The sequence below is a fragment of the Anomaloglossus baeobatrachus genome, chromosome 5, assembly GCF_048569485.1.
Source record: "Anomaloglossus baeobatrachus isolate aAnoBae1 chromosome 5, aAnoBae1.hap1, whole genome shotgun sequence".
Lineage (NCBI taxonomy): Eukaryota > Metazoa > Chordata > Amphibia > Anura > Aromobatidae > Anomaloglossus > Anomaloglossus baeobatrachus.
Genome location: NC_134357.1, coordinates 510,310,080 through 510,335,641, shown reverse-complemented (window position 1 = coordinate 510,335,641; position 25,562 = coordinate 510,310,080). Strand labels below are relative to the sequence as shown.

Here is a 25,562-nt window from a genome sequence, read left to right as displayed (position 1 = left end):
TCATAATACCATTATCAACAGAATTAACAGGCTGCCAAAATCAAGCTTACCCAGAGATGTAATACTGAGTATTCATTATTTCCAAAAGAAGAAAGATTTATCAAGTAAACAAACAAGAGGCAACAATAGACTTCTAGACCATTACTGGAACATTAAAGTTTATTTGGATGTTTCATAGGACACAGTGTCCTTACGCAAATGTTTTAGGGAAGTTACAACTCTAAGAACTCTAAGGAGAGAAGGGATACCATACTAATGGGAATTTCCAACTAAACTTTCAAGCTTTCGATCCTTTACCAGGGGAAAACGTTTCCTATGCATACACCAGAGGGTGTAAATGATTTTCTTATAAGCATAGGAAAGAACATTTTGACAATCAACAATAGGAAGAACACCAAACATTGACTAGCAAATTGATTCTTGGATCACATTTAGCTTTTTTTTTTTTTGCTTTGCTCTTTCCTCGAGCATAGCACTTTATGGATAAAAAAGGTCCACTGGATTTTGGACATCCTTTGTTTTATTCTACTTATGGATCTTCTTGCTTTCTAAATAGAACACTCCTTCAGGATCAAAACCAGAACTTTACCAAGTGGTTGGGAGCCATTTGCCACCTTGGTTTAATTTTTCTTTTTTTTCACCTATGTTATTCAAGGTTTTTAAAGGGAACCAATCACCAGGATTTTTGTATATAAGCTAAAGCCAGTGCTATACGGGCACTATCATGCTGATTCTCTACATACCTGTAATGGTTAGCTCGGATGTTTAGGTTTTGAAATCCAAGAAAGTAAAGTTTATAAAATTAATGCTTGTTGAGTGACAGCAGCAAAGGAGAAGATAATATCGTTTCTTAGATATTTTGATTAAGTAAAGTTATCAATAGACCTCTCCAGACATGAACTTAGGGTGGATTCTCCTGGAGAAAGCATCTATAAAGAATTCATTTGAAAAATATAATTCTACCACATTTAATAGGTGACAACTATATGGGCATGGAAAGCAGTACAAAAAGCTTTGAAATTGGCCTCCTATAGGTATGATACAGACATTCTGATAGAAACTAAAAGGAATCAAATATATCTTGAATATTTTTTGGGATGCCAACAAAGAATTAAACCTCTTTTACCTTCTACAATAAAAATTTAGACTGGATGATATGGACTTTGTTCCATACCTACAAATAAAGAGATACCTGACCAACTTCAATAAGAAAAAGAATTTTCAAAAATCTCCCATACCAAGACCGATATATGCTCTTCTGAAGGAACCTCACAATTTAGTTGTTTGGAAGACTAGGAATATACACTGCTCAAAAAAATAAAGGGAACACTTAAATATCACAATGTATCTCAAAGTCAATCACACTTCTATGAAATTAACCTGTCCAGTTATGAAGCAATACTGATTGTAAATCAATTACTCCTGCTCTTGTGCAAATGGAACAGACAACAGGTAGAAATGAACCCCTATAAAGGAGCAATTCTGCAGGTGGTGTTCACAGACCATTTCTCTGTTCTCATCCTTTTTGGCTGTAGTTTTGGTCACTTTTGCATTTTGTTATTGCTCCCACCCCTAGATGTAGCATGATATGGTGTCTATAAACCACATAAGTTACTCAGTGTAAGTGTCACGCTCCCGGTCCACGTGCGTACCGATTGCAGCTGCTGCTCCCGCTCCTGCTCCCCTGCGTTTCCCGTGCTCTTTGCTCGGCGGTCCCACCGGCTTGCTGCGGCTCGGGACTCTGCCCCCGGCTCCCCTGCATCCTGTTCCCAGCCTCCTGTGCTTGTCTCCGGCTCCCGGGCTTTGCGCATGTGCATTAGGGCGTGGGCACGCTCATTCACCTCTTCTTAAAGGGCCAGCATCCCTGGAACAGGATATGGCCGATTACAGGTGCAGGGTATAATAGATTTCCTTTTGCATACGGGCGGTGCTTGTTCAATGAGTTCTTGCAGCTTAGTCTCTTGTGCTAGTGTTCAAGCCCTCTGTGTTCTGTTTCTGGATTAACCCTGTCTCTACCCTCAGAACCTGACGCCCGGTGCATGCCTCAGCTCTTCCGGCTCCCTGGAGATTCCTCGGTGTCCATTAGCAGTGGACCTCACCATCTTCCCTCTGCTTCACTCCGCCACCGCCTCTGGATTACATCTGATGTCTCCAGCCTGCATTTATCACTGGTTCTGGACTTCGCCTGCTGTCTTCACCCTGCTCCGGTCATCCGTCTAGATTCCCTCTGGTCCAAAGCCACCGCGGGATCGGTCCCCGTATTCTGCCTGGATTTTCCAAGGACACTCCCCGTATCCCACCTGTGTTCCGGCTGCTGTGCATCTAGGCCCTCTGGGGTGGTCGCCAGACAGTCCCTGTATAGGTGTTTGCTCCTGGTGGCCTCCCTGGGGGAGTCCGGTGCATGGTCCCGTGGATCCACTCCTGGACTGAACGCTACAGTAATTCATCCAGGATGACACATCAATGCGAACTGTGGCAAGAAGGTTAGCTATGTCTGTCAGCACAATGTCCAGAGCATGGAGCAGATACAAAGAGACAGACCAGTACACCAGGGGGGTGGAGTGGGCCATAGTAGGACAACAACCCCTGCAGCAGGACCGCTATCTTCTCCTTTGTACAAGGAGAAACAGGAGGAGCAGTGCCAGAGCCCTGCAAAATTACCCCCCGCAGGCCACTAATAGCCATGTGTCTGCTCAAACTTTCAGAAACAGACTCCATGAGGGCGGTATGAGGGCCCGACTTCCACAAATCGCCGTGCATGGTGATTGGCATTTGCCAGAGAACAACAGATTGGCAGATTTAACATTGGCACCCTGTGCTCTTCATGGATGAGAGCAGGTTCACACTGAGCACATGTGACAGACGTGACAGAGTCTGGAGACGCCATGGAGAATGTTCTTCTGCCTGCAACATCCTCCAGCATGACCATTTTGGCATTGGTTCAGTAATGGTGTGGGGAGACATTTCTTTGGAGGGCCACACAGCCATCGATGTGCTAGCCAGCGGTACCCTGGCTGATATTAGATTTCGGGATGAGATCCTCAGACCCATTGTGAGACCATATGCAGGTGCAGCAAGCCCTGGGTTCCTTCTGATGCACGATAATGCTAGGCCTCATGTGGCTCACATGTGTCAGTAGTTCCTGCATGATGACGGTATTGATGCTATGGACTGGCCTGCCCATTCCCCAGGCCTGAATCCAATTGAGCACATCTGGGACATCATGTCTCATTCCAGACATCAACGCCACTTTGCACCACTGACTGTCCAGTTCACTGATGCTTTATTCCAGGTCTAAAGGAGATCCCTCAGGAGAACATTCACTGCATCATCAGGAGCATGCCCATTGTATTGTACAGAGGTCATACAGGCACGTGGAGGCCACGTGCACTTTCTTTCCTTGTCTTAAGGCATTTCCACTGACGTTGGATCAAACGGTAATATGATTTTTCACTTTGATTTTGAGTATCATTCCAAATCCAGACCTCCATGGGATATTAATTTGGATTTACCTTGCTCATTTTTATGTTTTATTGTTCTCAACGCATTCTACTATGTAAAGAATAAGGATTTGCAACTGGAATATTTCATTAATTGAGATCTAGGATGTGGTATTTTAATGTTCCCTTTATTTTTTTTGAGCAGTGTATATAATTTGTAGCAATATAGAAAGGGTCGGAGCAGAGGAATGAGCATAGGCACACATGACAGGGGTTGGTCCATGAGGGAATGTAAGGGGAGTGTTAGGAGACAAGGTGAAAGGTGATGGGAGAGGGGCGCTGGACATGGGGGATATATAAAGGAAAGTGCAGGAAAAAAGAGGCCATTTTGGAGTCCCGGCCACACACCCATTTTTTGGGGTTCATAAGATATAAGAAAAGAAAAAAAGTGTAAGAGTTCTTTGGTATGGTAGAGGAATTGGTTTGTTTTTGGGGTACTTCATGTCACAGTGGTCGTGGCGGAGGGGTGGGGTCCTTGGAGTTGGTAAAGTTTGTGTTGGGGACAGAGTTATATGGTGTCACGCTCCCCGGTCCCCGTGCTGCGATCCCCGGTCCACCGCGCTGCGATCCCCGGTCCCTGTGCTGCGCCCCCCGGTCCCCGTGCTGCGCTCCCCGGTGCCCGTGGCATGCTCCCCGGTTCCCAACGGCGCGCTCCGCTCACCACTCCCGCTCCCGGTCCTCCTGCTCCCTCTCTCCCACCGGTATCTTCCAGGCGTCCCCGCTCTAGGCGTCCCTCCGCATCGCAGGACACCCTGTCCGGCACTCCTGCTTCCTCGGCGCCGCTTCCTTCCCTGGTCTCAGGCACTCAGGCCTCGCGCATGCGCGTTAGGGCGCGCGCGCGCGGTCATTGACCCTTTCTTAAAGGGCCAGCGTCCAGAAACAGGATATTGACTTGCAGGTACAGGGTATAAGAGGATTCTTCTTCTAGGTGGGCGGGGCCTGTTCTATGTGTTTAGTGAGCTAGGAGTTCAGGTCCCCCTTTGCCTTGCCCGGTATTAACCCTTTTCTGTCTCGCAGAGCCCGTCCTGCCACGCCATCCGGTCCTAACCACGACTGCTGCGTAATTCCTGTTGGAGGCTGTCGGCTGAGGTGACCACCATCTTCTTCAGTCCGGACCTGGCTCCGATCCCAAACGCCACGTGGTGACCTCCGTTCTCTCGTCCAGCTGAATCCGGTTCCACCTGTCATCTCCACCTGGCACCGGAACCTGAGCTTTGTTATTGGGACTACCATCTGGACCCTTGTGACCTCAGGGACATCTTCCTTCCTCCTTGCAGAACGGACTGTGCCCACACAGCTAGTGCTTCGGCTACCGTGCATCAAGGCCCTCTGACGGGGTGATCGGACAGTCCCTGTATAGGGGTTAGCTCCGAGTTGCTCCACTGGAGGAGTCCGGTGCACGGCCCAGCGTTTCCACCACCAGGACCTTACAGGTAGAACAGGCCATGGATCCCGCCGAAGCACTGGCGTCCCAGCTGGCCGGATTACAGCAGGAACTGGGACGTCAACGCGAAACCCAATCCCGCATGCTGGCTTTTATGACGTCGGTGGACACCTGCCTGAATACGCTACAAGCGACAGCCACGTCCCTGGCTTCTCAGTCCACGTCCGCAGCTCCTGTGGCGGCTTCCTGTGAAACCTCTAAACTCTCCGCCCCGGTATGCTGGGGATCCTAAGGCTTGCAGGGGATTTGTGAATCAGTGCTCCCCACATTTCAAGCGTCTTCCGCATCTTTTTGCCTCGGACCAAGCCAAGGTTGCATTTATGATGTCCCATCTAGAGGGTGAAGCACTAGCCGGGATGAATCCCTTGTGGGAACAGGTAACCACCAACATCCAGGACTTCCTGCAAGCTTTTCGGACCACATTTGATGAACTCGGACGCGCCGCCGCATCCGCCTCATCCCTCCTCAGGTTACGTCAGGGGACCTTGATGGTGGGCCAGTATGCCATCCGCTTCCGCACCTTGGCCTCAGAATTAGGATGGAATAATGAGACTTTAACGGCCGCTTTCTGGGAAGGACTATCGGGTCGTATCAAGGATGAGCTGGCCGGCCGCGATGTGCCCTCCACCTTGGATGCCCTGATTGCTCTAGCAACCCGAGTGGACCTCCGCTTTCAGGAACGATCCAAAGAACTGTCCCGTGAGAGACGTCCAGTACTGCACTCCTCCCCTCCGTTGAAACCCGCCGCTCCCCAGCCGGCGTCATCTGGTCTTCCCGTCCACGAGCCTATGCAAATCAACCGTCTGAGGCAGTCTGAGCAACGCCGAGCAGAACGGCTCGCCAAGGGCCTCTGCCTCTACTGCGGAGATGGCACCCACCTGCTACGGTCCTGCCAAGAGAGGCCGGGAAACTCCAAAGCCTAGGGTTGGTAGGAGAGGCCACCCTAGGTACTAGGACTCTCTCAGATCCTATTACATGGACTGTTCAGGTGACAACGGAGGAATCCCAGTTCACGGCAGAAGCATATCTCGACTCTGGGGCCGCAGGCAATTTCATCCAGCAGGCTACGGTGGACAAATACCAAGTGCCAGTTACTCCACTAGACAAACTCCTCGTGATTGCTTCGGTGGATGGAAGACCCCTCTCAGACACCATCTCGTTCAGCACCCAGCCTGTGGAACTCCGCATCGGTGCCCTGCACACCGAGAAAATCATTCTCTATGTTCTTCCGCGCATGTCCCATCAGATCCTGCTGGGTCTCCCCTGGTTGCGGGCACACGAACCTTCGGTCAGCTGGTGTACTGGAGAAATCACCCGATGGGGCCCGTTCTGTCACGAGAAGTGCCTGAAGCCCATACAGCCCATCTGACGACCTCCGGCCCCAGAGTCTCTACCTGGACTGCCTTCCGCCTATTGGTCCTTCGCGGACGTGTTTGACAAAAAAGAGTCGGAGGTGCTTCCGCCACATCGTCCCTACGACTGTGCCATCAACCTGCTGCCAGGGACCACGCCTCCTAGGGGACGGATATATCCCTTGTCACCTGCTGAAACACGGGCCATGTCCACCTACATCACCGAGAATCTGGCTAGGGGATTCATTCGGAGATCCTCGTCTCCTGGTGGCGCAGGCTTTTTCTTCGTTAAGAAGAAAAAAGGTGACCTGCGTCCCTGTATTGACTACCGTGGACTTAACCAGATCACCGTAAAAAATAAATCCCCCCTGCCGCTCATTCCCGAATTGTATGATCGGCTTAGAGGAGCCCGTGTGTTCACCAAGTTGGATCTCCACGGTGCCTACAATCTGGTTCGCATCCACTCCGGGGACGAATGGAAGACCGCGTTCAATACTCGTGATGGGCACTACGAGTATTGCGTGATGCCCTTTGGTCTGTGTAACTCCCCGGCAGTCTTCCAAGAACTGGTGAACGACGTGTTCAGGGATCTCCTCTACGTCTGTGTGGTCGTGTATCTGGACGACATCCTGGTCTTCTCTCCGGACCTACCGACCCACAGAGAAAACGTGCAGCTGGTTCTATAAAGACTAAGAGAGAACCGCCTGTACGCCAAGTACGAGAAATGCGTGTTCGGTCATCTCTTCCCTTCCTGGGTTACGTGATCTCCAACATCGGTCTGCAGATGGACCCAGAGAAGGTCTCTTCCATCCTCAACTGGCCTCCTCCTTCTGGGCTGAAGGCTATACAACGCTTCCTCGGTTTCGCCAACTACTACCGTCAGTTTATCCCTCACTTTTCTGCTCTGACGGCGCCACTCTCGGCCTTGATCAAGAAGGGGACTAACCCGAAGGACTGGCCACCGGCGGCTGACGCCACATTCCGCTCCCTGAAGCAGGCCTTTGCTTCCTCTCCAGTTCTCCATCGTCCAGAGTTCAACCGACAGTTCACCTTGGAGGTGGATGCCTCCTCTTCAGGGGCAGCGGCAATACTCATGCAGAAGACCGCCACTGGGAGAATGGTCACTTGTGGATTCTTCTCCAAGAGCTTCTCGGCACCTGAGCGCAACTACACCATCGGTGATCGAGAACTACTGGCCGTCAAACTGGCACTGGAGGAATGGCGTTACCTCCTGGAGGGTGCAGTATACCCCGTGATCATTTACACGGATCACAAGAACTTGGAATATCTGCGGTCGGCTCAAAGACTGAACCCACGACAAGCCCGATGGTCCTTGTTTTTTGCCGAGTTCGATTTCCAACTCCATTTCCAGCCTGCGGATAAAAACGATGCAGATGCCTTGTCCAGGTCCTTTGTGCCAGTTGAGCAGGAAGAGGAGGTGTTCCAGTCCATCATTTGTCCCAGCAAGGTCATTCCGTTGGCTCCTGTCACCCAGGCTCAGATACCTCCTGGGAAGACCTATGTCTCGGAGACCGACAGGCAGAGAGTCTTACACTGGGGTCATGCCTCGAAGACAGCCGGCCATGCTGGCCAGAAGAAGACGTGGAGTACGATTACCCGTCACTATTGGTGGCCATCTCTTCACGAGGATGTCGTCTCCTTCGTTTCAGCCTGTCCATCCTGTGCCCGGAACAAAACGCCCAAGCACCTTCCGTATGGCCGTCTTCTGCCTTTGCAAATTCCCTCCGTACCGTGGCGACACATTGCCATGGACTTCATAACGGACTTGCCCTTGTCCTCCGGACATACGGTCATATGGGTCGTGGTGGACCGTTTCTCTAAAATGGCTCATTTCATTCCCATGGTCGGACTACCCTCCGCTCCGGAGCTCGATGACGCCTTCATACAACACGTCTTCTGGCTACATGGCTTTCCTGCACATATTGTGTCTGACAGGGGAACCCAGTTTACCTCACATTTCTGGAGGGCCCTCTACAAGCATCTGGGAGTGACTGGACTTTTCTTCAGCCTACCACCCTCAGTCAAATGGCCAAGTGGAACGAGTCAATCAGATCCTGACTTCATTCCTGCGCCACTACATCAACGCCCATCATGACGATTGGTCCACGCTTCTTCCCTGGGCTGAATTCTCCTACAACCATCACGTCAGCGAGTCTACCTCCAGCTCTCCTTTCCATGTTGTTTACGGACTTCAGCCTTCCGCTCCTTTACCAGTATCCGCGGCTTCTGATGTCCCCGCTGCTGACGCCCTGACCCGGGACTTCTCTGCCATATGGGACACTGTTAAGGCTTCTCTTGAACGCGCCTCCCTGCGGATGAAGAGACACGCCGACAAAAGGCGCCTGGACCCACTGAACTTCTCTCCCGGCGATCTGGTCTGGCTGGCTTCCAAATACATCCGATTGAAGCTGCCTTCGTACAAGTTGGGTCCTCGATACATCGGGCCGTTCAAGATTCTCGGCAAGATCAATGAGGTTTCCTACAAACTGCAGCTCCTGGCCACGATGCGGTTACCCAACTCCTTCCATGTCTCCTTACTCAAGCCGGTGGTTCTTGGTCCCCTCTCCGATGACGCCTCTACGGCTCCTCCTCCTATTGCTGGCGATGACGTGTATGCGGTAAGGGATATCGTGGCCATGAAGACCGTGCGGGGTCGGCAGTTCTTCCTGGTGGACTGGGCAGGTTATGGCCCTGAGGACCGGTCCTGGGAACCTCGGGAGAATGTTGGCACTCCCCTGATTCGTGCCTTCCTGTCCCGGTTGCGGGGAGGGGGGCGTGGGGGAGGGGGTACTGTCACGCTCCCCGGTCCCCGCGCTGCGATCCCTGGTCCCCGCGCTGCGATCCCCGGTCCCTGTGCTGCGCCTCCCGGTCCCCGTGCTGCGCTCCCCGGTCCCCGTGGCACGCTCCCCGGTTCCCGACGGGGCGCTCCGCTCACCACTCCCGCTCCCGGTCCTCCTGCTCCCTCTTTCCCGCCGGTATCTTCCAGGCGTCCCCGCTCTAGGCGTCCCTCCGCATCGCAGGACACCCTGCTTCCTTCCCTGGTCTCAGGCACTCAGGCCTCGCGCGCGGTCATTGACCCTTTCTTAAAGGGCCAGCGTCCAGAAACAGGATATTGGCTTGCAGGTACAGGGTATAAGAGGATTCTTCTTCCAGGTGGGCGGGGCCTGTTCTACGTGTTTAGTGAGCTAGGAGTTCAGGTCCCCCTTTGCCTTGCCCGGTATTAACCCTTTTCTGTCTCGCAGAGCCCGTCCTGCCACGCCATCCGGTCCTAACCACGACTGCTGCGTAATTCCTGTAGGAGGCTGTCGGCTGAGGTGACCACCATCTTCTTCAGTCCGGACCCGGCTCCGATCCCAAACGCCACGTGGTGACCTCCGTTCTCTCGTCCAGCTGAATCCGGTTCCACCTGTCATCTCCACCTGGCACCGGAACCTGAGCTTTGTTATTGGGACTACCATCTGGACCCTTGTGACGTCAGGGACATCTTCCTTCCTCCTTCCAGAACGGACTGTGCCCACACAGCTAGTGCTTCGGCTACCGTGCATCAAGGCCCTCTGACGGGGTGACCGGACAGTCCCTGTATAGGGGTTAGCTCCGAGTTGCTCCGCTGGAGGAGTCCGGTGCACGGCCCAGCGTTTCCACCACCAGGACCTTACATATGGATAATTCCCTTCGGGATGGTATTGCTGTATGGGTGATTTGGCACTTAACGGGGCTCTGGACGGGGGTGTGCCCTGGGAGCTGGGGGTTCATGGCTGAGGGTAAATTAGAGACACCTTGTATTCGGTGGTATGTGCCAGATCTGGTAGCTTCAAGGATCTCCCCCAATTTGAGTTATTTATATTGTAATGTCTCTACGCAGGTGCGAGATTTTACCTTGCTACAGTATGTGGATGGCGCAGGAGGCATCATCCACGTCAATCATTACCATAGGACGGTGATCAGCACAGAGAAGAGGGAGAGAAACCGCAACCAAGGACATCCATCGAATCGAACTCAATAAATTAAATACAGGGTGAGCGATTTTAAAAACGTATTTGTGGTGTGTACAAGTAGAGTCAGGGGATAACAAACACCTTTATAGAATGCAGCTCAAGTGCTGCTTATAAAAAGGTGCTAGTTTTGATTTATACCTCAAACATTTGGTGACAGGTTCCCTTTAAGCATTTATGACAAAACCTCTTTAATTCTACAGTGCCGTGGAATTCATTGGTACTATATAAATAAAACTATCCGTTCACGTCGTACATACACAAGGCTATTGACGCCGCACATAAGCGTCACCTTGTCCAGCACCATGATAGCCAGCACAGCGGAGTCCTGCACACGCTGAGGAGCTGATCATGTGACCCCCCTGACTCCTCCCCTCCATGTGACATCATCACAGGTCCTGTAAGCATAGAACAGCCATACATCAAGCCTGCGACTCTGTATGAGGAGGTATGTGGAGATTCCCCATTACTGGGCGCAGGCGGCATTAACCTGTGGAGATTGCCCATCACGTTTCCCCCTGATGTTCTCCTCCCTCACTAGTAATTATCTCATTGTATTCTTACATGGGATCTTTCTGATGTTACATCGTCATCTTCTCCCCATTCAGGTCCCTACAATATCGGATCCTCTCAGATCTTCTATATAAGAGAATTTTCCTGATTGACCCGTGAAGGATGAATAAGGACAGGGACAAGATGGCGGAGAGGATATTACACCTCACCCTAGAGATCCTCTTCCGGCTTACTGGAGAGGTGAGAGATTCTGATGACGTCACATTACATCATTCTTATCTATGGGAATAACAGATGGACAGAACTGGAGAGGTGAGGACTCTGGAAATGTCTGTAGTGAGATTTATTAATGTGTCTCTCCATATCCAGGATTACACAGTAGTGAAGAAGACCTCTAGTGATCGCTGTCAGGACCCTGTGTCTGAGGGATGGGGAACACCCCTGAGCCCAATCACGGGGCCTCCACCTCACCCCCTGATACATGAGGACATCAATGACCAGAAGATCCTAGAACTCACCTACAAGATGATTGAGCTGCTGACTGGAGAGGTGACACTGCTGGGAATGCTGGGACATTATACAGTAACGCTATGAAGGGATCGGGGGATGACGGTATCATTGTATGTGTCAGGTTCCTATAAGATGTCAGGATGTCACCATCTATTTCTCCATGGAGGAGTGGGAGTATTTAGAAGGACACAAAGATCTGTACAAGGACGTCATGATGGAGGTTCCCCAGCCCCTCACACCACCAGGTAATACAGGACTAAATACACACGGCCTATAATTATTTGTATGTAAAGAATGAATTCAGTCCCTGTATGTGTTTCCTCCAGTTCTATCCAGTGAGAGGACAACACCAGAGAGATGTCCCCGTCCTCTTCTTCCACAGGATTGTAAACAAGAAGATCCCGATGTTCCTCAGGATGATCAGGTAGATGGAGAGAAGGTGACATGAAATCTCCCTATGATGTGTAGACGGCTGTGAAGGTCTTGTGTTCAGTCTTGTTTTATCCAAGATATGCTCTCTAAGGCCCTGTGCGCACTTGCCGTTTTTTGCCGTGAATTTCCTGCAGATTTGCTGCATGTTTAGCTGCAGAAAATGTTTATAACATCTCTGCAGTGATTCACCAGCAAATTCTATGGGAAAAAAAATGCTGTGCGCACTAGGCGGATTTTGACAGCTGCATGTTTTGCTGCGGGATTCCCGTAGCAAAAACAATTGCATGTCACTTCTTTTCCGCAGGTAGCTGCAGGATTTCACTCCATTGACTGTAATGTAATCGTGAAATCCCGCAGGGAATAACGCAGGTAGCAAATTCTGTGCGGTTCATTGCGTTTTTCTGCGTTATTCCCTGCGGTATTTCGCGGTTTCGTGACATACTGTTCATCACTGCCCTGCGTTTTGCAGGGAAGTGATGTCATTATGACAGGGAGAGGAAGCGGAGCAGAGATTAACACACACATATCACACTCAGAGTTAGAAATATAGAATACACATAGAAAGCAAACGTACATATTACAAATAAAAAAAACGTGGACTCCGCTGTATTTTTACCGTCCAGCTAAGGTAAACACACAGTGGCGGCCCGGTATTCTCAGGCTGTAGAGGGCGAGGATCATGGTTAATGCCCCCCCCACAGCCGAGAATATCAGGCCTCAGCTGCCCCGGGACTGTCGCATCCATTATGCGACAGTCCCGGAGTGTCCCCGCCTCTTCCCGATTGCCGTGATGCGGTGGCAATTCGGGGTAATAATGAGTTAATGGCAGCGGATCGCCGCCACTATGTCACAGCTTAATCATGGCAGCGTCTATGAGACAGCTTTCATGATTAACCCGTAAGTAAAGTAAAACAACACACACACTGAAAAATCCTTTATTTTAAATAAAATAACAAAAAAGCACCACTTTATTACACCCCCCAACACACAGCTCCGGCCTAATCCACACAGTTCCCACGGCGCTTGCATCCAGCCGCGACTGACATACTGTACTGAATGCAGCCTCGTAACGAGGATACTGGGGTAACCACAGGTCATTCCTCACGGTCGGTAATGTGAACACACTACCGCTCGGGAGAACTGCAGTCACAAGGACTCTATTGATAGAGGACAGATCAATCTATTGATTATCTATCTATCTATCTATCTGTGTCACCCCCGTGCCTGCAGCCGTGCTGCTCGGATCCAGATCTGCGGTATGGCTCTAGGGACTCTACCGGACCCGGGGGTCATGCGGACACTCCGAATAAAAGGGGGACGTATTTGTACGGGGGTTGTTGAAAACTGTCTGTGACGCCACCCACGGTGTGTGGTGAGATGTAGCACCACCGCTGCTGTTGTGGGGCTCCCAGGGGCGATGGGCTGGCAGCTGGATGTTAATCACTCCGTGGGCAGGGTTGGATGCCCCGGGGACCGATGTCTCTGTGCAGGGGATGATAACGGCAGGGGCCGGCGCACCCAGTCAGGCCGGGAAAGTTACTCACTGTTGAATCAATCACACAAGTCTGTTGGTAAACCAAGGTGATGGTGGCCGGCTGCCGCAGATGGGTGTATCTGGTACCACACCTGGGCTGATGGTCACTACCCCTTTCCTCTGCACTTTGTGTTTTTTTGTGTAGACTTCCCGGTGTGTAACGCAGGAGTCCGCTCCCGGTCCTATGGTTGGGAGCCGTGCCCGTCAGACGCTGACCCGTGGGATCTACCGGGCCCTGGCGGATGCCCTATCCCTCTCCGTGGGTTGTTGTCTTCTTTTTGGGACTTAGGTTGGGACAAGACCTGGAATCCTGCCCTCAATCGTTTAATTAGCTAGGCCGTCGGTGCCGCTCCTGGCTTCAGGGTCCGAGTACCCCCTGGTGTGCAAGGTTTCCGGGTCGGTTCTCCGGTGTCGGTACTGGCGGGCTACAACCCTGCCCCGGTCCACCTCAGATCTGCTGAGCCGCCTTCCCGTCTCCTGCTGGCGGTGAGCACTGTCTGCCACCTAGCCAATGTGTCAGGGCCCCGACCCTGACACCTGTCAGCTTCTCCTCATCACTCCTCTCAACTTGAACTCCAAAACTCAACTCCGTGTTTTCCCACCCCGGGCTCTCCAGACCCCTTGGTGGGCATTCCCTTTCTGCCTCGTCCCGCCCACTGGTGTGCCTGTCCTTCCCTGGGGGGGTGACTAGGGTTTTGTCGGCTGCTTTAACCCTGTGTGGGAGCGGTGTTATGCGGGAGCCTAATCTGTGTGATTACCTGGTTTTGCCAGGGCGTCACATATCTATCTATCATCTATCTATCTATTATCTATCTATCTATCTATCATCTATCTATTGATTATCTATCCCTGTGAGGAAATAGGGATATATTCTGAGCTATGAAGCCATATTCCTATAGCCGCCATCTTGTCAAGGTAGGTAAGGCCTAAGGAGGCTTCAATCAGTATGCTAATTAACTGGAGGAAATTGTCTGTTAGCAGTGGTGCGACCAAAAGGCAATCTCCTATGATATGGAAATTAGATCAGCTGTTTAGGCCTTGAGAACAAAAAAGGGAAGGAAGACCCCCTTCTGTGACGCTGTAGAAGAAGTTACAAACTAATTAGGGGCATCCTGTACACCTGAGACAGACAGGCACCAGGAATAAATGTTTAATATCTCATGAGCCGTGCTTCCTATAAACATGTCAAGCAGAAATATCGCATCCAGGCATTCTGACAATATTAGCACATGTTTTATATAGGTGTGGGGCCTCTGTAGGTATCCCAAACGTGATATTGGCCAGTGGGGTACCAGCAAACTAATCATGTGTCCTATCATTGTGAAGATAAAATCATAACTGTAAATATAAAAGCATTATCATCCGCCTACGACATTCCCTGGCAAAGTTATGGCCAATAATCACTTTGGGATATTATTTTAAACTCAAGACAGGGATGGGGCAGCACACCCCTGCGAGGTCACCAAAAGGGAAGGGGACATGGATTGTAACAAGTTTGATAAAGACAGTGGGAACAGTCTTGGTTTGTCTTTACTCGGGGGCCATGTGTCCGATACACATGTGAGGAAGTCCATGAAACCCTGTAGCCAGATGCATAAGGTCACTGCTTGATCTGTATGCCTGCTTGTGATCCATAACTTACCTGTAAATGTACTCTGACCTATATATATATTCTGTAAATCCCATATTGTATATATTGTAGTTTCTAGTGTGCCTTAGACCAATTAAAATATATAATTTAATCTTGGGCTGTTCTGTTATCTCGATCCCAAATTCCACATCTGTGTGCTCGGCATAATAGTTATCGTAATCGATTGATGGCAGCGAGTTTATGCCAAGGATCATTGTGGGGCAACCAGTAAGATCTGGGGAGGCTTAGATATATTCCGTCCGCAGAGGTCGGGGGATTATATACCTTACTCTCACCGGGAACCCTTCAATCATCGGCATAGTAGAATAGCGGCCTCCTTGCTTATTGTAGGGCAATTCCATAATTGGCCTGACTATAAAAGGGGCGCTAGAGAGCGCGTCACGTGCTCAGTCTGTCGGTTGGTGGAAAGGGGGGCTGTAACGTTCACTTCCTACCCCCCGTTTCGTGACAATCCCTCTATCTATCCTTCTATCTATCCATTATCTATCTATCTCAGAAGGAAATGAGCTTTTTCTTTTTTTCTTTTTTTCAATGTGATTTATTGCATTGAATGCACTAAAACACATGTACCAACCTGCGGAAAAACCACACCAAAACGCATGCGGATTTCGGTGTGTTTTTTTTTTCGCAGGTGCGGAAATCTTTCAGTGCCTGCAGAATTTTCTTAAGAAAATTCCATTTTCTAGTGCGCACAAGGCCTATCACATCAATCTCAGTAAAATCTTAACACTATTTGTAAAAAATGTTCAAAGTCGATCAGATGACTCAATATTTCCATCCTAACGTAAGCTTAAAATTCCATCTGAAATTGATCACTGGATTTTCTTCTCCACTCCAGAATCTATGGTTAAATTTCAGTTTAGGAATGTTTACATCAGGAAAAAAAGCAGATGTCTCTAATAAAATAACCATTCTGTGAATAATAGTCAGTGCACAGTCATGTAAAGCAGCCAAATACTACACTGGTGCTAGAGGTAAAGTGCCTGAACAAACAATTCTTCAGCTCAGGAAGTTACTGCCATCAAGTTATTCTAAAGCATTTCACGTGACTTCTCCATCTGTTTGTGACTTTTACAATATTTGTTTCAGGGAGACGTTCTGACACATATTATTACTACAGAGACATATGTGAGTGGTGATGAGCGGTGTAAAGAGGAGATTCCTACAGATAACCGCACAGGTGAGTAGTGACCACTAAATGCAGGGAAATCACATATTTTCCCAAGACACTGGTTGTAGAATGATGGACCCAAGTCATTAAGGTTACATTTTATTTTATAATAAGATGGCCCAGGGATTTAGTGGTCACAAGAGCAGTGTTCGTACAATCCCTGCCGAGAGCTAAGCATAACTAGCTGTGTTCCCGATGTGAAAGCCAGATCACCATTGGCTGTTTAACCTTCTAAATACCACAATCAATAGAGATTGTGTCATTTAGTAAGTTGTGAGAGGAAATGGGCTGCCTCTTACACTCCATCAGCATCACAACAACGCAATCATGAGGTGCCAATGGTGGCTTTGGTAACTGGAGGTTGAATAATGAATTCTGGGTCTGCCAAGTATGATGGCCTCATACGCTCTGATATAAGCTATGAGTTTAACATGCGTTTTGCCAGTGTGAAGCTGACAGATCTAATACCCTTCAGTGCATAAGTGCTTTAGGGTACTAGATGAGTGATCAGACAAAAGTTAAAGTCCCAAAAAAGAACTAAGTAGAAATGTAAAAAATAATTGAGAAAGCATAAAACTCCCACAAAATGTAAGAAAAAAACTCATAAAAATAATGCCAATTCTTTTCAATCCCAATAAATACTGTAAAATGGCAAGTCTTGGACCTGTAGTACAAAGAGACTCATTAGGGCGCATCTGCCTATATACATACCTCCACCCATGAGTGGGTTCCAAATGTTATAATGGTGTTTGTTTGTTTGTTTGGCATATGGTCAAGTATGCAGAGGCTGAGATGCCTCTGGAGGAATTGTCTGAGAGAAAAAAGGATTTGTTTGTCCAGATCAGGAATAGACTGTAGACTGTAAAAAAAACTTAACAATTGAGCCTAAAATAACATTTTTGTGGAAAAAAAAGTATTTTTTTTGTTTTTATGGCTCAATGTATGAAGTACGTGAGGGTTCAAAGTGCTCATTACCCATCTAGATTTATGCCATGGGAGGTCTAGTTTCCAAAATGGGGTCACATGTGGAGGAGCTCCACTGTTTCCGCACATCAGGGGCTTTCCAAACGCAACATGGTGCGGCTAACAATTCCAGCTAATTTTCTGTTCAAAAAGCCAAATGATGCTTCTTCCCTTCTGAGTTTACCATGTACCCATCAGTGGTTTTTCGCCACATATGAAGTATCTGCGTGCTCAGAAGAAATTGCCCAACAAATTTTGGGGTCCATTTAATCCTGCTACCCTTGTGAAAATGCAATATTTGAGGCTAAATTTAACATTTTTGTTGCAAAAAGTAAAATGTTCATTTTTTCCTTCCACATTGCTTTAGTTCCTGTGAAGCACCTGAAGGGTTAATAACCTTCTTGAATGTGGTTTTGAGTAGGCTTAGGGGTGCTGTTTTTGGAAGTGTCACTTTTGGGTGTTTTGTGTCATGTAGACTTCTCAAAATCACTTCAAATGTGATGTGGACCCTGAAAAAAGTTGCTTTGTAAATTTTGTTGTAAAAATGAGAAATTACTCATTAACTTTGAACCCCTATAACTTCCTTATAAATAATGTTTTCCCAAAATTGTGCTGATGTAAAGTAGACATGTGGGAAATGTTATTTATTAATTATTTTGTGTCATATGTCTCGCTGGTTTAAGAGCATAAAAATTTAAACTTTGAAAATTGCATAATATTCAAAATTTTCGCCAATTTTCCAATTATTTCACAAATAAACACAAAAAATATTGTCCTAAATTTACCACTAACATAAAGCCCAATATGTCATGAAAAAACAATCTCACAATCACTGGGATCTGTTGAAGCGTTCCAGAGTTATAACTTCATAAAGTGCCACTGGTCAGAATTGCAAAAAATGGCCGGGTCATCAAGGTGAAAACAGGCTGGGGGCTGAAGGGGTTAAATTGTTTTATTTTCAATGGGGCCATAGGGAGATAATTTTAACTTTTGGGTTTTTTTGTTTGTTTTTTTTACTTTTTTTTTTACACTTCTTTTTGTTTTTACTAGTTTCCTTATGGGACTTACTTAAAGCTGATACACTCTTATTGCTTCTGCTATACAGAGCGGTGGTTCAGATGTTTGTCATGACAGTGAGATGACTTCTGGCTGTCATGACTAGCGCTGTGGAGTTGGAATCGTTGTCCAGTTTGGTGGAGCCAGAGTCAGTATAAAATGGACTAACTTCGACTCGTAAAATATATAATAAACTTGGGTACAGTAGTTTAAAGCAGTATGTGCTGAATATTTTTTTCATAAGAATTTGGGAAAGTTATGAAATGTCCTATAAATTCTCTTTTCTATTCCTGCTCAAAGGATCTGGGCTTTTAGTTGAGATTGATCTGTGCTGCACTTTATGTACATGCTCAGTAGTGAAGCTGCTCCTCTACAGATAAGGGTAAAAACACACTGGAAGGAAGGAATGCCCTATACTCATCTATACTGCTAGAACAGGTTCTTGCTATTGTAACTGACAATGCTTCACACATAATAAGTACAATGAAACTAATGAATGAGAATAATGAAAGTGAACAGCAGCTAGAAGAAAACTTCAGATTCAGTATATTTGAGATGAAGCTTCAGTCCTATTCCTCTAACTGAGGAACAAACAGATATTACTACAGAAGAACAGCAAAATGATACTTTAGAATTCAGTGGTTAGCAGTCTTGCAGCGCTGGGGTCCTGGGTTCAAATCCCACCAAAGACAACATCTGCAAGGATTTTGTATGTTTTCGTGTTTACGAGGGTTTCATCTGGGTTCTCCGATTTACTCCAACGCTCCAAAGCCATACTGATAGGGAACTTAGATTGTGAACCCCAATGGGTACAGTGATGATCAGATCTGTAAAGCCCTGTGGAATTAATAGTTCTATATAAGTAAGTAAAATAAAAGAAATAAATTGAAATTTATTATTCTTGACAGGTGATTGTACTAAGAAGTCAGAGGGACATCTCATATCTTCAGATATTGCATCAGGTGATCATAGTATCACACCAGATACATGTGAAGAATATGCCATTATCCCAGTTTCACCTCAAGCCATTTTAAGGAATAATCTATCATCTGAACCTTTTGAACAAGTCCTTTCTTCTGTTTCATTCAATACAAAAGTGGAAAACAAAGAAATGTCGGTTGAACATGAAATAACTCATATAGCTGAAAAAACATTTTCATTTTCAGAATCTGGGAACTGTTACAGTATTGAATCAAGACTTCCTACCAATGAAAGTAGACACCTAGTGGAGAAGCCATTTAGTTGTTCAGAATGCGGAAAATGTTTTACAGAGAAATCATCTCTTGTTAAACATCTCAGAACTCACAAAGTGGAGAAGCCATTTTCATGCTCAGTATGTGGGAAATGTTTTACTTGGAAAACGAGTCTTGTTGTACATGAGAAAACTCACACAGGGGAGAAGCCATTTTCATGCTCAGAGTGTGGGAGATGTTTTGCACAATTATCACATGTTACTTCACATTTGAGAATTCACACAGGGGAGAAGCCATATTCATGTTTAGAATGTGAGAGATGTTTTAGCAAGAAATCAGAGCTTGTTATACATCAGAGAAGACACACAGGGGAGAAGCCATTTTCCTGTTCAGATTGTGAGAAATGTTTTAACAGGAAATCAGATCTAGTTAGACATCTGAGAATTCACTCACAGGAGAAGCCATTTTCATGTCCAGAATGTTGGAAATCTTTTAATCACAAATCAGGTCTTGTTACACATCTTAGGCTTCACACAGGGGAGAAGCCATTTTCATGTTCAGAATGTGGGAAATATTTTTCATCAAAGTCATATCTTTTTACACATCATAGAATTCACACAGGGGAGAAGCCATATTCATGTTTAGAATGTGGGAAATGTTTTATCAAGACATCAGCTCTTGTTAGACATAAAAAAACACATTCCTGAAAGTATAATTTTATTTTTTTTTTATATAAATTTTATTGACAATGTACATGAAGAAATTATTATTATTATTATTTATTTATAGAGCACCATTAATTCCATGGTGCTGTACATGAGAAGGGGGTTACATACAAAATACATATACAAGTTACAGTAGACAGAGTAGTACAGAGGGAAGAGGGCTATACCCTTGCGGGCTTACATTCTATAGGATTATGGGGAGGAGACAGTAGGTGGGGTGTAGATTGGGCGGCAGCTCCGCACGGTGGTCGGGCGGCAGCTCCGCACGGTGGTCGGGCGGCAGTGAGTTCATTGTAGATTGTAGGCATTTCTGAACAGGTGGGTTTTCAGGTTCTGTTTGAAGTTTGCAAGGGTAGGGGATAGTCTGACGTGTTGAGGCAGCGAGTTCCAGGAGACTGGGGATGCTCGGGAGAAGTCTTGGAGTCGGTTGCGTGAGGAGCGAATGAGAGAGGAGGAGAGAAGGAGATCTTGGGAGGACCGGAGGTGACGTGTTTGAGTGTAGTGGGAGATTAGTTCGGAGATATACGGAGGAGAGAGATTATGCACAGCTTTGTAGGTCAGTGTTAGTAGTTTGAATTGGATACGGTGGAAGATTGGGAGCCAGTGGAGGGACATGCAGAGGGGAGAAGCGGGGTGGTATTGAGGAGAGAGGTGGATCAGTCAGGCAGCAGAGTTAAGTATGGACTGGAGAGGGGCGAGCGTGTTGGCAGGGAGGCCACAGAGGAGGATGTTACAGTAGTCGAGGCGGGAAATTATGAGGGCATGCACTAGCATTTTAGTAGATTGCGAATTGAGGAAAGGGCGGATTCTGGAAATATTTTTGAGTTGAAGATGGCAGGAGGTGGTGAGGGATTGGATGTGTGGTATGAAGGATAAGGCAGAGTCAAAGGTCACTCCGAGGCAGCGAACTTTGGGTACTGACGAGAGCATGGTGTTATTTATTGTAATAGATAGATCAGGTGGAGAGTGTAGGTGAGACGGAGGAAAGATGATTAGTTCAGTTTTGGCCACATTGAGCTTTAGGAAGCGAGAGGAGAAGAAGGAGGATATAGCAGATAGACATTTCGGAATTTTGGACAGCAGAGATGTGGCATCTGGGCCAGTGCGGTAGATCTGGGTGTCGTCAGCATATAGGTGGTATTGGAAGCCATGGGACTTTATGAGTTGTCCCAGGCCAAATGTGTAGATAGAAAAAAGTAAGGGTCCTAGGACAGAGCCTTGACGGACGCCAACATAGAGATGGCGGGATGAAGAGGTTGTGTGAGAGTGGGAGACACTGAAAGTGCGATTTTAAAGGTATGAAGAGATCCAAGAGAGGGCAAGATCTCTGACACCAAGGGAAGAAAGGGTCTGTAATAGGAGGGAGTGGTCAACTGTATCGAAGGCTGAGGACAGGTCTAGAAGTAGGAGTATAGAGAAGTGCTTGTTAGCTTTGGCAGTAAGTCATTCGTAATTTTAGTCAGGGCAGAAAGAAAGAAATGCAAGTTATACAGTAAAGTAATGTCTACAAGAGAATGGAAAACTATTTAGAGCAGTAAATTCCCTAGGTAAGCAAAAGTTGTGTTTATAAAAAATAGTTTCATATCCATTGACTAATTCTTATGTTTTCTTAAGCCCTGATTTAAAAAAAAAACATTTCTGTTTTAACCATTACATATGGATTTTGCATAAAAGGCGCATGACATTACCTACAAGTGAGTTGAACACTACAAATCTTTATTGTAGCCAATAATTTAAAAATATTATATATAAAAATGTATTGAACATTCATTCTGCAACTTTTTTAGACATTAATTCTTGCGCCTTTTCCTTTTCTCTTCAAGGAGATGAAAAAAAACTGTGGACAAAAAGCGCAATAGGGTCTTACCCCAATATATACAGGGTATGAAATGAGCAGTATTACTCACCAAATGAAGTTGTGAAAGTCACAACTCTTATAAACGCATGCAACTCCAGGTCACGGCAGCAGTCCCCAAGGTGGCTGATAACAGAGAGTAGTAGAGATGGGTTTTCACGCCGCACTAATGACCAATGATGAAAGTTTAAGATTAATGTTACTTTTATTTCATGCTCAGGTCAACGCGTTTCAGGAGCCCCAGCTCCCTTCTTCAGGACAGACAGGCAAAAGAACATCCCTACGCGTTTCACAAGAATAAAATGCCCATTCCGGACACTCTGTGTCAGGCGGCGCATGTGAATTGAGAGAGGCTACTGACAGTGTGTCCGGAATGGGCATTTTTTTTTTGTGAAAACAGCCACAATGATGATGATAAGGATGGCTATTTAAGCTGGAAGATTTCCATGAGCACGGGCTCCCCTGATGATTTCTATGTGGGGATGAAACGCGTAGGGAGTGACCGGAGGCCTGCTGCTAACATTTTTTGAGAGATAAACATGAAGAAGGTTTATCAGTTAATATCCTATCCATGAGAATTTTGAAGCCCGCAAGTCCTTGGTGAGACCGTTCCAACTATTATAACCATATTATTTAAAGAAATGGTATATGTTTAATGGCGGTCGTTTACACCAGTTATCTACAAATTAGATAATATTGGAGGTACAGAGTGGAGGGCGGTTCCCTGTACATGTGACCTCTAATATAGTACTGAGGTGACATAATAGTGACCCAGTCTAGATAGTGCTTTGTGCGCTGTACCCAAACCAGGGTCCATTTAAGCTTGGGTATTCTCATTTTATACTCACATTTTTATGAGGTTTTAAATGAGCACCATTAAAAGTTATAATTTATGTTTAGTGTGCGTTTGCACAATGTCCACACATCTTGTTATTTAAAACCATAAGTAAGATGCTGGGTGAGGAGACAACTGTTCATGCAATAGTAAGAAAATTGAAGAAATACAAAATGACTGTCAATCGACATCGCTCTGGGGCTCCATGCATAATCTCACCTCATGGGGTATCCAGGATCATGAGAAAGGTGAGAGATCAGCCTAAAACTACACGGGGGGAACTTGTTAATGATCTCAGGGCAGCTGGGACCACTGTCACCAAGATTGGTAACACATTATGCTGTAATGGATTAAAATCCTCCAATGCCCGCAAAGGCCCACTGCTCAAGAAGGTACATGTGCAGGCCCATCTGAAGTTTGCCAATAAACACCTGGATGATTCTGAGATCTGATTAGGAGAAGGTGGAAGGTGCTGTGGTCAGATGAGACAATAATTGAGCTCTTTGCATTAACTCAACTTGCCATGTTTGAAGGAATAGAAATTCTGCCTATGACCCAAAGAACACCATACCCAATGTCAAGCAGGGAGGTGGAAACATTATGTTTTGGGAATGTTTCTCTGTTAAGGACACAGGTGTTACGTCCGGGTGGTGGAAACACTGGACCGTACACCGATTTCCCCTGAGGAGGCAGCCAGGCCGGTCACCCCGCCAGAGGGTCCTGATGCACGGCAGCCGAAGCACAATTGGTAGCTGGACAGTCCGTAGAGGAGCAGGAAAGGTGGATGGCGCAGAGCACACAAAGTTCTGGACGGTAGCCCGGGTGACGAAGCTCAGGGTCCGAGGCCGGGTTGTAGGGTCAGGCAGGATCCGGAACCTGCTGAGCGATGGAACGAGTCACCGAACGGAGCCAGGGACTGGAGACTGGCGGAGCTGCAGAGGTGGTGGAACATCCGCCGAAGTCACCGTCAGGGTCCAGGGATGGACTTGGTTCGGAGCGACTGGCGTGGCAGGGCAGGCTCTGCGAGACAGACAGGGTTAATGCAAGGCAAAGCACAGGGAAAAGCAATACGGGGACCTGAACACTAGCTTGCTAAACACGTAGAACAGGCCCCGCCCACCAGGAAAGTGAATCTTAATATACCCTGTACCTGTCTAAGCAATTTCCTGTTTCTAGGTGCTGGCCCTTTAAGAAAGGGTCAATGACCGCGCGCGCGCCCTAATGCGCATGCGCGAGGCCCGAGTACCAGAAGCCAGTCCAGGGAGCGGTGCAGAGGCAGCAGGGGTGCCCGGCTGGGAGTCCCACGTCGCAGAGGAGCGCCGGGAGCGGGGAGCTGGACGCATGGAGCCCGCAGGCGGGGAAGAGGAGGCCGGGACCGGAGTGGTGAGCAGGGGACGCCGCCGGGAAGCGGGGAGCGGGCCACGGGGACCGGAGAGCGGGGCCAGGGGACCGGGAAGCGTGACAGTACCCCCTCCCCCACGCCCCCCTCCCCGCAAGTGGGACAGGAAGGCACGAATCAGAGGAGTGCCAACATTCTCCCGGGGCTCCCAGGACCTATCCTCGGGACCATAACCCGCCCAGTCTACCAGGAAGTATTGCCGACCTCGCACGGTCTTCATGGCCACGATATCCCTTACCGCATAGATGTCATCGTCAGCAATAGGAGGGGGAGCAGTACCGACCTCAGCGGAGAAGGGACCAAGGACAACAGGCTTGAGCAAGGAGACATGGAAGGAGTTGGGTATCCGCATCGTGGCCGGGAGTTGCAGCTTGTAGGAGACTGCATTGATCTTGCTGATGATCTTAAACGGCCCGATGTAGCGAGGACCCAACTTGTACGAGGGTAACTTCAATCGGACATATCTGGATGCAAGCCAGACCAGATCACCTGGGGAGAAACACGGGGGATCCAGGCGCCTCTTGTCCGCATGTCTCTTCATCCGCAATGAAGCACGTTCTAGGGAAGACTTGACAGAGTTTCATATAGCTGAGAAGTCCCGAACCAGAGCATCTGCTGCGGGGACGTCGGAAGCCGAGGATACTGGCAACGGGACAGAAGGCTGCAGTCCGTAAACGACCTGGAAGGGAGAGCTGGAGGTGGACTCGCTGATGTGTTGGTTGTGGGAGAATTCAGCCCAAGGAAGGAGCGTGGACCAATCGTCATGATGGATGTTGACGTAGTGGCGCAGGAAGGAGGTCAGGATCTGATTGACCCGTTCCACTTGGCCATTCGACTGAGGATGGTAGGCCGAAGAAAAGTCCAAGGACACTCCCAGATGTTTGCAGAGAGCCCTCCAGAAGCGCGAGGTAAACTGAGTTCCTCTGTCGGATACAATGTGTACGGGGAAGCCATGCAATCGGAATATGTGCTGTATGAAGGAGTCAGCTAGCTCCTGGGCAGAGGGCAGCCCTGCCATGGGAACGAAGTGGGCCATCTTTGAGAAGCGATCCACCACAACCCATATGACCGTATGTCCGGAGGATAAGGGTAAGTCCGTAATGAAGTCCATTGCGATATGTTGCCACGGAACGGAAGGAATGAGCAAAGGCAGAAGACGTCCATATGGTAGGTGCTTGGGTGTCTTGTTCCGGGCACAGGATGGAGAGGCTGAGACGAAGGTTGCGACGTCTTTACGGAGGGACGGCCACCAGTAGTGACGGACAATCGTACTCCAAGTGTTCTTCTGACAAGCATGGCCGGCGATCTTAGAGTCATGGCCCCAGTGCAGGACTCTCTGTCTGTCAGTATCTGAGACATAGGTTTTCCCAGGGGGTATCTGAGTTAGAGCGACAGGAGTCACCGGAATGACTTTAC

The 25,562-nt window shown here is 47.9% G+C and overlaps 1 protein-coding gene across 1 annotated transcript in view; it reads left to right on the top strand.

Annotated features, from left to right (window-relative positions):
* LOC142312858 (uncharacterized) overlaps positions 1 to 21,776 on the top strand; it is a 98,873-nt gene extending 77,097 nt beyond the window's left edge. The window contains exon 17 of the mRNA XM_075351843.1: positions 19,366 to 21,776. Coding sequence (XP_075207958.1) covers positions 19,366 to 20,039 — 674 coding nt within the window. The 3' untranslated portion in view covers positions 20,040 to 21,776. The remainder of the gene's footprint in view (positions 1 to 19,365) is intronic.
* The last annotated feature ends 3,786 nt before the right edge of the window (positions 21,777 to 25,562 follow it).